This window comes from Nylanderia fulva, unplaced genomic scaffold (assembly GCF_048542155.1).
Source record: "Nylanderia fulva isolate GAGA-0341 unplaced genomic scaffold, ASM4854215v1 Scaffold11, whole genome shotgun sequence".
Classification (NCBI taxonomy): Eukaryota; Metazoa; Arthropoda; class Insecta; order Hymenoptera; family Formicidae; genus Nylanderia; species Nylanderia fulva.
In genome coordinates this window covers 2958607-2975637 of record NW_028189302.1, presented here as the reverse complement: position 1 = coordinate 2975637, position 17031 = coordinate 2958607, and the positions used below count along the sequence as shown (strand labels likewise).

Below are 17031 nucleotides of genomic sequence, written 5' to 3'. Positions count from 1 at the left end.
TAATATGTAGGAAGGACGCACATACATGTAAAAGAATATTGTAAATGACATTGATATACTTAATATTCTCGGAACTTGTACTTCAAAAACTTGGATTGACAGTATTCAAACATAAGTTTTAAAAGTACACTGCATATTATTGTGCATTCAACTTCTTTTTTATTATTATTTACTAATTAAACAAATAAATGTTTTAAATATATTTTATTATTTTAAAGGTGTATTATTAATCTTACTGTTAGACACTTATATATTATATATATGTATATACTTAATATATAGGTAACGTATAGTATAAAATGACGTTAGATAATCAATATTAAATATCAAAATTGATTGTCCATCTGTAAAAATAAATCGTGTAATTATATTTTTCCGATACTACCAAGTTATATAATCTCTGTTATTAAAAAAGAGAGATCGCTTTTTAAATATTTAACAAATTAAGTGCCTTCGTAAATATTAAGTCGTGACAGCTGATTAGAGATCTCCTAAATTATTTAAATGCGATAATCGTCTCTTTTCCTGTAATTATTATATATTTCAATATTCATCATGTATATATTTTTAATATCAAATTTTGCGCTTATTTAATAATGATGGAAGAATATCATCGTCGTTCGTGGTTTCTCGAAACAAAGTAGAATTAATTCTCTCATTCGATATACCATAAATGAGCAAATATTATATGCCCGACGATGAATTATTCCTTAATTATCGCTCTGGAGCTCGCTGGATCCCGTGGCGTCCGGGGCTTTCTGTAACTGCGCGCTCTGAAATCTATCGTAGCCGACGTGCGATTCGCCAAAAATCTTCCGCCCGGGAATCCTCTCGTCGTCCTTGATGCTAACTTCCGTGCCGATCTGCACCGGCCAGGGTAATTTGCCGTCGTTGTCCCTGATAGCGATAAGATTGCTCACTTTCCGCTCGCTGCTCAGGTTCTCCTTCGTCGACACTCTGACCTTTCGCGAATCGCTCTCGGGATATTCGTAGGTACGATCGTAATAGCTCGATCTCTTCGCGTACGGATCGTAACCGTACTGTCTGTATCGATACCTTACGGGATCGACGTTGCCTGGGACCCGTTTGTAGGCACCGTCTCGCGTGACCGAGGCTTTGTCGTATCGCGGATAATTTCTCAGATCCACCGGTTTCCGCACCACCTCCGGCAGGGTGGCGTAGTAGATGATCCGCCTCGGCTTCGGCGTGGCTCGATTCCTGCCGTAGAGATCGAAATCGGAGTCGTCCCTGTAACGATCGTAGTAATAATTCGGCTCGTTCGGCAGACGCGCGTAATAATCCCTCTCCATCCGGTAGCGATCGGGATTGTGGTAGCTGTATCCACGACGATACGAGTACTCGTACGGGTACTCTCTCTCGCGTATCGCGTTCCTGTACCAGGACATCTGGTCGTAGTCGTCGTAGTTCCTGGTGATCGGCATGTCCCGGGATTCGCGATACTCCGGATAATTTCGTCGATGATGCTGACCGGTAACAAAGTCCACCCGAGGTGCCTGATGTCTCCGATAGCTGTTGGAGAGTGCGGCGGCTTCCTCTTCTTCCTGCTGCTGCCGGATCACCTGGTCCAGCGGGATACGGTGACGAAATTCCACCGAGATCGGTTGAACCGAACTCGACCAGGTCTCGGGGCTGTTCGAGTTCAGCCGAGCCTCGCGCACGCTCTTCGTCGTCGAGATCTTTTCCATGCTTGTCTCGTTCTCCGCTTGCCTGCGAACACGTACGATTTCCCTCGCCTCGTTCGCAGATGACTCGTCGTTGTCGTTTGCGTGCAAAAGTCTCATCATCAGCGTCTTTCGAAACATTTTCCGGATAGGTGCTGCGTCTTCGGGGTCTTCCTCTTCGGCTTCGACCTCGTCATCGTTGCGAGATGAATTCTCCAAGAGCTTCTGGAAACGCTCGATGTTCTCGTTCTCCAGATGGGAAGTTTTCTCGACATCCGGTAGGGAATTTTGCTCTACGGAACTCGATGTAGTAAGCTCCGAATGTTTTCGAGCGTTTCGCGATTCCTCGAGTGGAGGCAGACGACCTACTCCGCTTACGGTGCGGACTTCGAATGCCGTGGAGTCAAATCGTGGCCAAAACAGATGATCCGGATAAAGTGATTTTAAATACGGCGTGATTTGCCAAGCCTCGCCGATACCGGCCGCGTCGACTCCAGCCAGCAGAAGGATCAATGGACACACGGCCGATAATCTCAGCATCGTGATCTAAAAATTCAAGAATTCTATTTATTGTCAAATATTTCCCAAGATTATTCGCATGCACCTTCAAATTTGAATGAACAGTCTAAGAAAGGAGAATTGGTACATAAAATTTCATTTATTTTGAAATATTATATCACAGATATAGAAAATGATTCAGTTAGCTATAGTTAAAGAAATGAGTGTGTATCTTAAGTAAAATAAAAAAATGAATAGCATTGATTGACATTAATTGAGAATGAATTTGAGCGATTCGCGCATCCGTCACAGAGAGCGATCAAATTAAACTTTCCCGCATTACTCCTCTGTGTGCGAAGCCGGTGGTTAGTGTATCGGTCTGATTGCTCGCTTCCACTTTGAACGTAACCGTGAATATCACCGGGCACTTTCCATCGAAACGCGTAGCTTTTAAAAAAGGCCGGCGATACACATGCAATGACCGTTCCGTCCGGTAGCTGCGCGGTCAGAGATCGCATCGAATCGTCCTCGAATGTAGACACGGCCGATTCTCCATGACAAATATAATTTCCCGGGCCGTTTCCGCGGTATTATGCTCGAGTTCCGGCCGACTCGCACCGAGATCCATCCGGATGATTGTTCGCCCGAGCATGTTTACCATAGCTCGAAATCACATCTGATTCCCATCAAAGTTCAATGCTTCGCGTGATTTTCAACTCGAAATTATGGCAACAAAATTATTCGCACGCAAAGAATTTTTTGATATAATCATTATTTTTTCTAATATTTCACATTTATATATTTTTTGCAATTTTTTGGTTTTTTCTTTGTCATGAATTCTTTGTTCTCGCAATATGTTTAATAAGAGAATTTTAGGATCTAATAAATGGTCTTAAAAACATTAATGCAAAGAAGGAATTAACGCACAGAAGAAAATAATTTTTTACCATTTTTTCTTCTTTGGTAAATTTTTTGTTCTCTCTCGCAATATGTTTGATAAGAGAATTTTGGCACCTGATTTGAAAGACATTAATGCAAAGAAGAAATTAATGAACAGAAGGAAATAATGACTTAGTTATTGACGCAAGATCATCGTGAATAAAGAGCTCGTTACGTTTTACAAAAGCGGGATCTTTTGTTGAAAGCTACGCGTTGAGTCATTCCATCACAGTTATAAGCGCGCTGTCGGTTTTGTGAGCATCGCTAACAAACGACTGCAGAGCAAAAGGTCGGTATCTCCGGCGATGTAGCGGAACAAATCTGCAGCAGGACGACGATCTTACGCTCCGTTACCAAGGCGTCACACACAGTTATATCCGCGGTTTACAGTTACACGCCAACGAGACCGTTTCGCTCTTAATTAAGAATCTTTTTAATTAGCCAAGCGACCGAACGCCGTAGTCGCGATAAAACTGGAATTAGATGTTCACCGCATCGAAAATTGGAACATGAAGAACGCGCGATGTGTAGCGACAACATCACTGCTTTTAAAAAATAGCTGATGTGCTCGAGATAGATAAAGACGAGAGAATAGAGATTTTACATATGTGTATAAAATTTTAATTATTTTGGACATTTTTTTAAATATTATATTTCGATGTTTAACATTAATATCACTGCACACATAAACATAATTTTAGTTTCGAAAAATTAATTCTCCAGTATTTTTTTAAATCCAATAGAATTTTAAAAAGCTATGCAAAAATAGAAAAAGATTATATTGAAATATTAATATATAGATTTTAATATGTGTATAAATTTAAAAAATTGCACAACCGATGGATCATAAAAATTGTAAACGTTTGCCTACAATTTAAACTCACTTTGCGGTCTATTATTTAACTGAATGTTCTTCATTATATTATGACATTAAATATTAGCTGTTAGTTATTAAATAACACAAAAATATTTAAAATTAAAATTTAATTATATAGTAATGTTAATATATAAATATTTTAAAAAACCGCATAATTATTTAATTCGAATTTATAATGAAAAATTTTTAATTCTATATATAATCATATATTTCTTGTAAATTTATTTATATAAATTGGTTAATTAAATGATTTGGTTAATTAATGTCAATATGTGAAGTTAAATTAAAATATATACGATAATCATTCAACCGAATTACAAGCCATCGAATTGCAACCATATCCGACCGAATCTGTTCACACACGAAAAGACTGTAAACATAGTTTAATATAATTTCTGTTAAAATTCAAAACCCGCATTTGTTCAGATTAAATGCAAATTTTATCGAATATTATTATTTTGCCAACGCAAATATAATAGTTATTTTTGTCTATATTGGCATATGATCAAATATTTCGCACTTTAATGTACCACTTTTGATATTATTAATTTAATTAGCTTACATGTTTGTTTAATTAACACTTAATAGTGTCTTTGTTTCTTTTGTTTATTATATTATTAGACAAAAATCTAAAAATATATATTTAAAAATATTTGATTAATTAGCTTATATATGTATATATAGATTTGTTTAATTAACACTTACTTAATTATTTCTTTTGGATCTCTTGTTATATTGTAGTATATTATCAGACAAAAATATAAAAATATATATTTAAAATTCATATCATACCTACTAATATGATATTCTCAAAAATAATATTTCGAAAATTTATTAATCTATGTTTATATCTAAAAATTGCATATATATTTATGTATGTATATTAGTAAATAGATGCTATGAGAGAGAGAGAAATTTACAATATTTAGTACTCTAAAAAAATAACATTATTTAAAAATGTGTATGAGTAAACAAAAATACCATGATTTAAGTTGAAGCAAATGGAAAAAGTTATATGTTATATAGTAAAAAAATATTGACACTAGTCTTGCATTTAACGAGAAAAAAAAATGCATTAACAATATTGAATTAAATGTAATATAGAATTATTGATTATTTATGTAATACAAAATTATTGAAAGGAATATAAAATTGAATATAAAATGGTATAAAAGAATTACCTGCTGTCTGCCTGGCGAGTCGTTGACTGTTCGGAGTGACTCTGATTACTACCGTGCAGTAGTCCACGAGTCGCCGGTTTATCCCGGCTTCATATCTGCATACCGTTTGATTGTCACAGGTGAAACGTGCTCACCCCTCTACCAGAGAGTTAACTACCGTTCACAATTGCTTATCGTTTTTAACTGTAAGGTCTGTACCGAATGATAGTTAAACAGTCGCGCCGGTTAGCGTAGACAATGAGTGTGAGTGAAATAAAGGCAGTATGTTACAGTAAATTTATTGTCAAAATATGTAGAAATGTAAATATCTCGATACACAGGATAATGGTAAATTCAATTTCAGAATTATGCTAAATTAATTTATATTTAAAAATTAAAAATCTCTCTCTGGATAAAAATACTCACACTTTATTTTTTAATAATCGAAATAATTTTTGCAAATTAAATTTTAAAAACTAATTATGTAAAGTAACAAACTTTTATTTATCTTCGTACTGCTTTCGTTAGTATTTAATTTATAACTTATTGTTAGTTAATTGTAACTTAATTAAAGTCTTAATATTTATAAGTACTACTATAAAATTTTGAAAATTTGATTTGAAGTCAGCGAATTTTTATGTTACATGAGTTTATAACAAATTGTAAAAAGTACTTTTTTAATTTTTTTTTCTTTTATCATTGCACACATATATTTTATATATTTAAAAAATTTAATCTTTTCTGTATAAAGTGTTGTCGTCTAACAAAGAGCAGAGAAGAAAAGAAAAACAAAGATCGATGAAAAAATGAGAACATTTCTATCGACATAATAGATTTCTGACAAAGCTATATACATGTGCGCATACAGGGTTTGAATGCAGTGTGAATTCTACGTTATCCACTAGATACGCACTTACAAAAGATGACTCTGCCAGCTCGATAGATGTAAAAGCTTGCTAATTCAAAGAAAAGTCAATATAGGAACAGAATGCGTTACAAACTTTATAGAGAATGATTTTTAAATTACCAAAAACAACGAAAGCGCGTCATTACTTAATTTTTTATTGATTTTTTAATACATTAGAAATTTAGGATTTTCGTCTTTAAAACACTTGTCACGAAATTTCTGTCGCATGTACGACTGCGGTTTTATTTCAATGTAGTCACGTAATATGCAGTGACTAGATATTCTTGGATAGGAATAAAAATAAGACAAGAAAACAGGATGTACGAGTAGACGGTAACAAAGTGACACAAATATTATTTCTTAATTTCAAATAAAATAGATATTTCGACTACATGTTTCCTTTAACAATTACACGTTATTAACTTAAAAAACAAAATAATCTTTTTATAAAAAAGATACCAATATATAAAAGTTTAACACAATAATATCGTAATGTGCATATATCTTCTTATTAAGATTTCTTAATAATTAATTAATCCAATCAAATTTTTTTTAGATAATATATCGACGATTACCTATTTATATGAAATAATTTGAAATAATAATAGAGTTTGATATAAGAAAAATTGTAAAAAAATTATATAGATTGCATTGTTAATTGATCAAATGTAATCGTTAATTTTGTAACGCTATAACGGCAAATATTTCGTGACAAATGTACGAATATCGAGACAGCATTTCTGGAAAATATCATTTTATACAGATTCACAAAATAATAATATACAATACGGCACATCATTATACCGCTACTAGACTGTAACTTTTAATTGGAGGAACAAACGGACTTATTAAACGTAACGTCGAGGGGTTAACAGAGTGGTGAAATCTTTGTGTAACGAGCCTCTTGTTGAAGACGTATAACCGCGAAAAGCGTAGTAATGTCTCGCGATATCTAGCAGTAATTAGGTGTCATATGAAGGGATGAAACGTACTCGCGAAGAAGCGAACGTGCTGAGAACTGCGAAATACCTTTCCCTCTGGCACATCGTTAAAAACTAGTTCTAATTAGCAACTGCATGTATGTGTGTGCATGTTTGTTAGTTATTTATTAAAAACTCTTAAGCAACTTTTCTCATTTCCATCGATTATATTTATTAATAAAATGTTGGATTGTTAGAAAATTTCGTATGAAGAATATTCTTGCAAAAAAGCGACCGTGCCGAGAATTGGAAAAGTCTTTTCCCGTTAAAATTCGTTCCAATTAGAAGCTATATACGTGTTTGTTAATTATTCATTAAAAATTTAAGTTTAAAACTTAAGCAATTTCTCATTTTTCTCACTTTTATTATCTTTATTTTATTAATAAAATGTCATGCAAGAACTCTAAAATAAAAAAGGATATGTACGTTAAATATATTAAAAATTACGTAATTTTGAGAGGTATAATATTTCACGAATGAGATTGTAGAAAGTCAAATTGTTACATCATGCAAAATGGGTGGGAAAAGAAAGAGATTCCAAAACGGCTTAAAAGACGTAATATATTTTATTTAGACATTAATGATCCATAAAACATTGTTTATATATGGGGCTATAAACAAATAACTCTCGTCGCTACCATCTAGTCGTGACATAATTAATATTATCTTGTTCGATTTGCACAGAGAAAAAAACGCAGAAAGAGAAGCGCGTCAGGCTTCGAAAAAGCTCGACTGATTTTTTTCCGGCTGTCGATAATATTTATTAATTTTTTTTTTTTTTTGCAATTTCGTTACATTTCGGATTGTACAGGCTGTTTAAAAAACTGAGATGACTAGATCTCTGATATGCATACACTACGAGGACCTCGATGGCAAATCACTAACAAAGGACTGAAGAGAATAAATTAATTAAAAAAGTTAACATTATATTCCTAATATTATTTAATTATTCTTCTACAACAACATAACAATTTATATTATTATTCATAGGCATATACATATTTTGATTTTTATAATAGTGTTAAAATTAAGAATTAAACTACGAATTATAAATAAAGTTTAGACTTAGAAAAGTAATATATAATGAAAACTGTTGAAATTTTATATTTATAAATTTTTAAGTCTGCGGATCTCTCTCCCTGCCAAAGATTCAAAAATATAGTTATTTCTAAATTAATATATGCTTGTAGAACTCGATTCATATCAGATTTAAGTCTATTAATATGTTCGGAATTAATAGATCTGTAGAATGTATTTTGAATTCACAAATTTGTTACAGTTAAAATAATAAATCTAAACTCTCTACATGTTTAAATATCTTTTTATCATATAATAATGAAAAAGTGATTTAATAAAAGTAATACGAAATTAATATAACTGCCATCAATAAAGTCTCCTCTCGCTTTCTCTGTACTACGTTTCCTTCTTAAAATAAGCAACAATTATTTAAGTTGCTTACAGTATGATTGATGAAAAAAAATTTAAATAAGATTTCAGAACAGCGAAGAAATAAAGTTGTTTTTTTAATAATTAAAGTTTAAATTTATATCACGGTAATTTAGTTATTAGTTCGGCATCGACAACATTGTTTCGAAAGATATATCCTTTCATGAGTAATTAAAGTGACAATCTATATTTAATCTACATACACACGTATGTGCGACTGTGCTACGAAAGGAAGTAATAAAACGTTTCCTTGTTTTCTTATAAGAAACAAATTTACCGATAATAAATTATCTATTTACTAGTTATTATTAATGATATGATAATATCGACATTAATTTAGTCTTTATTTAAGATAATAACTGGTAAATAAATAATTACTAGGATTTCTGATAAGTTAAATCCATTGATGTGTGATTCTGTTTAGCTAATATTTTGTCCACAAATATTTTTATCTTCAACACTTTTGCCATCGAAATGACTAAAAGCACTTAATTTTATATTATCGAGAATAATAATAAACTTATATATTGTGTATATATATAGAATTTTCTAAATATATATAAAATTATTTCAAGAAAAATTTTTGTGATTTTACAATTGCGTTACATGATTCAATATCTCGCAGTTGATGAATTCCGTTTAAAAGCTCGATAAATGGAATTAAAAGATTTGTAAATCTCAAAATTTAAAATTTAAAAGATTTAATTTTAAAATAAACAAATGCAATTAAAAACAATTTTTAAATAAATCTTAAAATTTAATTGTTTAAGACTTTCAAATATCAAATACCTGAAAAATCTCATACTTTTAAAAAGAGTCAACAATAATAATTTCGATCAATACAACAGTTTGAGTAATTAAAAATATATGATTCTTTAAATGAAATAAATGTATACACAAATTAAAAATCTACAAATAAAATTACCAATTAAATTACTTACCAATCAATATTATTACACAATAATTTTGAAACAATTTAAACCAATTTGAATTTCTGCAACACTTTGCTTCTCAATTTATTTTCAATAAAATTTTGAAACAAAATTGCAAATGTGTGGAAAGGAGTCCGGAATAGAAATAATATTTTTTCTTTTTTTTTTGGGAGAGGGAAAGATGATCGATATTCGATCAGCCGGCATAGACCACGGGATCTAGCGATCCTGAATAATAATTTGTTAGGCAATTAAGCTATATACAAACAGGTGCATAATCCTTAAAGGAGATCGATATGTCTCGTTGGTTGGCCGGGGAAGACCGTTCCGATGAATATTCTTTGAATCTTCTCTTTTAAATATTTTTATTTCTCGTTTATTCCTTCGCCGATAATGAACCATTGGTCAAGGCCATCACCGTTCCAGAAGTTGTTCTCGAGTTTGTATCAGAATTCAATTCCAAAGAAGAGTCCTGTAACAAGCACAAAAAAATCATTTTAACAATTACATTATCTGGAGAGTTAAAAGAAGAAAGATTAAGACCTTCATATTCCCGAATTAAAGGCTTATCAAACTCGACATTCTATTTTCTTCATTTTAAGAATGTCAAAGTTTACATATTGAAAAATTCAAAGCTGCGACAGCTTGCTATTCATTAGCTATTCTTAATGAAAATTGAAACAGCACGTTATATCGCGTGGAAAAAGGAAGTACATCGCAGACGACATTACTGTCGTCGTTGTTGGCGCCAACAACGGCGACTTACGACTCTTGTTAATATGCACCCGAGAAGAAACGATTTTCTATTGTGGATGACTGCTTTTAACTGCTGTGTGACGAGAGCGACGCCTGTCATTAGAACCGCCATGCTGAATCCATTATGATCTTTCCGCTCTTTACGATTCTCGTGCAAGACGCACGAATCCGGAAACTATGTTTCTGCCATCATGTTATTTCCCATTGCATACTAGATTTTTTTCACCAATCGGCAAAAAATGTATCCATTCTTCATTTTTCATTGTCTTAAGCATATTATTAATACAATAAAAATTAAATACCATACAATTTTAGAAGCTTATTAAAAAAATTTTAATCAATTTATTATAAGTAATTCTTGCAAAGAAGCAATTATTCTTTTTATTTGATTTTTCTAATACTCGTACTTGAAGAAATGTGTTACTGATTCTTAAAAATGTAAAATGTTCACATATCAAAAAGACAGAAAATAAAGCCGATAACGTACAACGCTTAAAGTATGCATGATGACAACTAATTTATTTCATCTAATGAATTTATTATAAGTAATTCTTGCAAAGAAGCAATCATCCTTTTCATTTGATTCTTCTAATACTCGTACTTGAAGAAATGTGTTACTGATTCTTAAAAATGTAAAATGTTCACATATCAAAAAGACAGAAAATAAAGCCGATAACTCACAACGCTTAAAGTATGCATGATGACAACTAATTTATTTCATCTAATGAATTTATTATAAGTAATTTTTGCAAAAAAGCAATCATCCTTTTTATTTGATTCTTCTAATACTCGTACTTGAAGAAATGTGTTACTGATTCTTAAAAATGTAAAATGTTCACATATCAAAAAGACAGAAAATAAAGCCGATAACTCACAACGCTTAAAGTATGCATGATGACAACTAATTTATTTCATCTAATGAATTTATTATAAGTAATTCTTGTAAAGAAGCAATCATCCTTTTCATTTGATTCTTCTAATACTCGTACTTGACGAAATGTGTTACTGATTCTTAAAAATGTAAAATGTTCACATATCAAAAAGACAGAAAATAAAGCCGATAACTCACAACACTTAAAGTATGCATGATGACAACTAATTTATTTCATCTAATGAATTTATTATATGTAATTCTTGCAAAGAAGCAATCATCCCTTTTATTTGATTCTTCTAATACTCGTACTTGAAGAAATGTGTTACTGATTCTTAAAAATGTAAAATGTTCACATATCAAAAAGACAGAAAATAAAGCCGATAACTTACAACGCTTAAAGTATGCATGATGACAGCTAATTTATTTCATCTAATGAATTTATTATAAGTAATTCTTGCAAAGAAGCAATCATTCTTTTTATTTGATTCTTCTAATACTCGTACTTGAAGAAATGTGTTACTGATTCTTAAAAATGTAAAATGTTCACATATCAAAAAGACAGAAAATAAAGCCGATAACTTACAATGCTTAAAGTATGCATGATGCATGCCTGCGTGGTATTCTCAACGTGGATCAATTCGTCGCAGTCCTCGTGATCCAACCCGTTTACGTCAGATCGAATCTTGATCGGCGACAGAGCCGCTTCGTTGTCCGTTGACTTGCCACTGTCTGGGGACGGTATTAACTCGTGTCCATCAAGTTCTTCCTCCTCCGCGCGCTCTTCGCAATCCGTAGCCTTGATTTCCTGTCATAGATTCCGTAAATCAATACCGTTGTGCGAGATTATCGTAGACGAGAGGCTGATTAACGGACCGTATCTTTGTCGGGATCATTCATTCTTGTGAAAGAATGTGTGATCATGAAAAAATAATACCGTGTGTGTCGCTATGGACTTTGTTAATTAATACTATACGTTGCAGTGGAAATTTTCCTATGTTTTGCTCTCAAAATCGGCTCTATCAAATTTACTATTCCATTATGCATATTTCAAACAATAATATTTGCTAGACTTGATATAACTGACAACGAATATATTTAAATTAGAGATGTCAGTTAATAATATTGTTTTATTATAATTTTACTCTCTGTATTTTTTTCTGAATATAATCCGCATTTTTTACTTTAATATAGCACATTCTCTGATAATGTACAATAATTTTTCGTTGATATGTGATAAAAAAAAAAGAAAGAAAGAAAAATTGTTAGATATAAAACGATTTGTCAAACTATTGTACATGAATAAAAATATAAACTAAACGACGCGAGCGAATAATTTCTGCTATATACTTAACATCAAAAGTGCAATTTTCGATTTTGCTATCTGTCGATGGGAAAAACTATTAAGGGGAGATGGTGAGCGAGTGGCGGGAAAATGCCATCACCCGAGGGGGCGCGGAAAAATATTACTTCGTCATATGTTTCTCTGTCGATACGTCAACCCCAGAGTTAGCCTCGATGGAATCGACGTGTTTCGCGTCGGTCACTGGGGTTGCTTTTGCCGAGTGCAAGCGCAACCCCCTTACTTCGCTACTGTACAACTTCGTGGAAATCGTGCATGTCACGCGTCGTCGGGGAAGATTGTCTGCGCCGTCGTCCACGGATATATCTCGTGTCTCAGCCGTCGCGAAGCATCGCGTTGCCTCTTTGTTGCCTCCTCGGATCTTGTGACGACACACCGATAAATGTGACGGAAGAGTACGTGTCGTTTTGCAGAAAGAGGAGGAAACGAGATAGAGTGAGGGAAAGAAAGAGAGAGAGTCGAGGAAATGCAGGATAAAAGATGGTGTTGATGTGAAAAATAAGTCAGATGGCAAGATCAGTCTTTCTGTAGCTGAGCTTCAACGCTTGTATTTGTTACTTTACTCGTTTTGTGTACGAGACTTGTATTTAGAGTCCAGGCAAATTAAATTATAATTAAGAAAAATATGGGAATAAAATTGAGAGATATATCTTGAAATTGCAGAGTTCTTTCGCTAATATAAAATAAAATGTATGTAGAAAGTTCCAAAGTGCTATCTATGTGTATATACTTTATCGATTATATGTGAGAGACGTTATAAAATATATATTCGTTACATCGAATTATATAAAAGATTCAAACATTTCGAGTATGAAAATAATAGAACGTAGCTCATTCGCGAGAATTATACAATTATATAATCGATAACAATAAAAGTCATCGACATCAATACACGTCAATGATACCAATGCTGAATAAGTAATGCAATCATTGGTTGGTAATGAAACACAAATTAATTAATGAAAGTGAGAGAATGTTACTTATTTAAATAAATCGACCATCGCGTCGAAACTGGATAATATATCCTACGAGAGAGCGCAAATATTTCCGTTAATTTCATGTTTTAATTACTCGAAAAATGCGCGCGCAACGGTAAAACAATTTCAAATATTCGTTAATTAGTTACTGACAGGTAGGTTAAATATAATTTGCGGACAAGAAACCTTGCGAGAGTTGATCGTAATACATATACTCCGATGTATATATTTCAATATTGCAATATTATATATTGACAAATAAACAATTACCGACGTTGTCATTATAATTGCGGGATCGGTAATTTAATGGCCGACACTAAAAGTAAGATAAAAGCACACATTTTTATATTCGGAATTTTTGTTTTACGTTTTAGATCGTTTTGAGGATGAACTTCCTTCTAGTTGTTCGTTCCGCTCGCCGCAATTCCCGAGAGGAGGCGGAAACTATTAATTCTTCAGTTCGGGTTGCGCGATTTTGTAAAATATTGCTGCATGACGTCGGCGTAAATAATAAATCATAGATAGGACGTAAGAGGGAGAGAGAGAGATAAGAGAGAACTAACCTGGAAATCCTGGGGGGAAGGCGACGACTCCTTCGGTTGGTCAAGACTAGGACTTCGCGACGGGCTCGGCGCTCTTGTGCCGAGCTCGTAAATGTTGATCATGTGGGCTGCCTGGGCATGAACCATCAATTCCCAAGCACTTGGAAAAGATAACTTGCAGAGAACGCAGAGCAACGCCGTCGTCGAGTCTCCTGTTTGTGTGTAAGTGAAACGTTAATAAATAAGTTAAACACATGCCTGATATCTCCCGTACACCCAAGAACTAGAACGAGATCAAAATGAGACAAAATTTCAAAAAGTGAGTTCCTTCGCGATGTCTCTCATGCACGTCTCGCCGAATAAATCTTGGATTACTCGGCGGATTTTTAGACAGCTTGCGGAATGAGTTATATATACGGGATTAGCAGCAACCGCTAGTGCGCTGTCAATTTATGTTGTTGTTCGAAAAGATAAATTTTCCTTCGCTCTTCAATTGGACTCGCATTCATATAATGATTAATTTTTAATTAATTTCGTCTCTCTTGGCCTTTTTTTAGTTCATTACGTAACAACGTGATTCGAGCCGCCATAAGGGAAATGGAGTTTGAACAGTGTAATACAATTATTTTGATATAATGAAAATATTCGAAATTGCTCGCATAATTTACGAATAATATAAATATAATACAACGTGCCCGTTTAACTCGCGTATCTTGAATGAATGCACGATATAAATAATTTATTTGATATGTTTACCTTGTTTAATTTCGACGTGGAGCAAAGAAATTTATCATTATATAATTACACATCAACCGATTAAATCGAGATTTGATGAATAAGTAATCTACATTGATTCCAATAATTTTAACTCGCATTACAAAGGATTCGGTAACCTTTTACATTTGTAAGTAGCTGCCGAATCAGTTATGACAGACGAGAATAATATGGCCGATTAAAATTGGATAATTATACTAATTCTGGATCTTCCGGTGGGATTCGGAGCGCGTTTACGTACCGGAAGGAGGCGCCTCGAAGTTTATTTCGAGTACATACTTGGGGCGGCTCCGTTGAAGGTGTGACATTTACATGTGAACCGCAGCTTGCAGTAGTTCCGCTTGTGCTCCAACAGCTCCCCGAGTTCCGTGAACATCTCCCTGCAGTTGCCGCAGATCAGTATATCTGGATTGCCTACGACATACCTTCAATTAAACTCAACCTTCATTGCTCGACGAGACTTTGGGATTCCGCGTTACGAGAAGATAAATTATAAACTACTCCAAACAATCATTGTTATAATTAGATATCAACGAGCGCGCTCTTTAATGGCGCCTTTTCACCACCGAGCAACGAATGAAACGAAACGCATTGTTTCTCTGTGTTAAATTCATATTTAATCTTTCATCGAATCGCAGAAAGAGCTGTCAAATTTTTCTAGCGACTAAAACTTGTCGATTTTCTCAGAATCAATAATGCGCGCTATTATTTAAATACGATGCGCTCGGAATTGAAAATGCTTAACGCGGAAGTGAAAGGCTTCATTGACACCTACGGTACATCGGGGATAATAAAGACGCTTACTGTTTTGAACGCAGCACTTACTGTACACTTTCAATTGATTCAAGTCGGGTATTGTGCCAGTGTTTGCCGTCAATTGTTGTTTCTGCAGCTTCGGATGCTGTGCTCGTGTCGGTGGCATCAAACGCGGCCGTTTCAATGGTGGTGCCAAACGCGGCGGAAACGCGGTAGACGCGTAATAGCTGCAAATACAAGAATATTTTAGAAAATAAATTTATAATCATTTATATATACATGCTTTAAAATTCCAAATTATTTATCTAGTTTTATTTAACGTTTTACCGCCTTTAATGTTTTACAATTAAATAATATTCTACTTCAACAATTTCATAAAAGCTACGTAAACTATTTCATAAATGGAAGCATTTCCTTGAATATATTTGGAGAATATACATATGTATAGTAGAATAAATGTACATCAAATGAGCGTTTCACGAAATCACAAAATTTCGCAGCAAGAATTTCTTTCAAGAATTTCTCTTTGTCATAGTATAAAATATACTGCAATGGTGTGTTATACATGTCATTTTATTATTTTAATTTAAAGAAGATATGTTTTTAAAATATATTAGTCCACGTTTATTTAACGAAAGAAACAGATACTTTTTAAATAAAAGTAAAATTCTGTTTTTCAAGATTTGTACAAATTAATCTTCAGAAAGTTATTACTAATTAATTTGTATTAATAATTTTGAAAGGCATATAAGATAAATTTAAAAAATATTTTATTGGTATTATTGCAATAGTATTAATTGTTTTTAATAATAAAAATTGAGAAAATAAATCGTAATTTGTTAAAAACAAAAATATAATATTTAAATAGTATCTTAATAATAAGTTATAATACAATCATGATATATAAATATATATATATATATATCATTTATTCATCAGTGTTTTAATTACCGTCATTGTCACTCATCATTGTTGTCAAATTTTTGCAAGAGATTCGCCAGAACTGGAAGTGTCTGCTTTAAGAAAACTAAAGCGATTGTTCCTTTAAAACTTCGAAGGTAGAAGCGCGCGGTAAAATAAATTAGGTTTGAATAATTCAAGATATATCAGTAATGCGGTTTAAGCAAATTAAGATCAAATTAGCCCTCGAGATTTTTTCCTTCAAAGATATCACTTTGAGAGCTAATATTAAATGCATATTGTGTGTACGTATATTATAATAAGGTCGTGAAAAATCAATATATTATCATAAAAAATATACTGTTGTATTACTTAATTATAATTGAAACCGTAGGAAATTTACACAAGGATCTTTTTCGAAGAATATGATAATTATTTTGTTGTTACAACATTGACTCATAATTTATTGACTAATTACTGAACATTATAATAAATGCATTTTACATTATATATCTAGCATATGCAATAGATGAATATCATAATACCCAGTTAAATTTGATTCGAGCGGATTTCGCTTTACGGCCTCACAACGCGGAACATATACACGTATGTGATTTTACGCGATGTCAGAACTGCCGCTTGCCATAAATACCGGCAATTTGCAAGCTTGC

General features: G+C 32.9%; 3 protein-coding genes across 3 annotated transcripts in view; 1 reads left to right on the top strand and 2 right to left on the bottom strand.

Annotated features, from left to right (window-relative positions):
* The window catches only part of LOC146724950 (uncharacterized), a 345089-nt gene that overhangs the window by 142808 nt on the left and 185250 nt on the right, over nt 1–17031 (top strand). The window lies entirely within an intron of this gene.
* Nucleotides 346–5221, bottom strand: LOC114943064 (uncharacterized). The gene is made up of 2 exons (XM_029318635.2): nt 5178–5221; nt 346–2228 (listed from the first exon to the last, which is right to left on the bottom strand). The coding sequence occupies exon 2, from the start codon at nt 2220–2222 to the stop codon at nt 711–713; it is 1512 nt and encodes a 503-aa protein (XP_029174468.1). The 5' UTR covers nt 2223–2228; nt 5178–5221; the 3' UTR covers nt 346–710.
* The window catches only part of LOC114943065 (uncharacterized), a 116654-nt gene continuing 107213 nt past the window's right edge, over nt 7591–17031 (bottom strand). The window contains exons 6-10 of the mRNA XM_029318643.2: nt 15530–15687; nt 14984–15118; nt 13952–14142; nt 11635–11856; nt 7591–9893 (exon numbers count right to left, since the gene is read on the bottom strand). Coding sequence (XP_029174476.1) covers nt 9798–9893; nt 11635–11856; nt 13952–14142; nt 14984–15118; nt 15530–15687 — 802 coding nt within the window. The 3' untranslated portion in view covers nt 7591–9797. The remainder of the gene's footprint in view (nt 9894–11634; nt 11857–13951; nt 14143–14983; nt 15119–15529; nt 15688–17031) is intronic.

Coding starts and splice junctions, on each gene's coding strand:
- LOC114943064 (XM_029318635.2), bottom strand. CDS start 2,222: ATGCTGAGATTATCGGCCGTGTGTCCATTGATCCTTCTGCTGGCTGGA.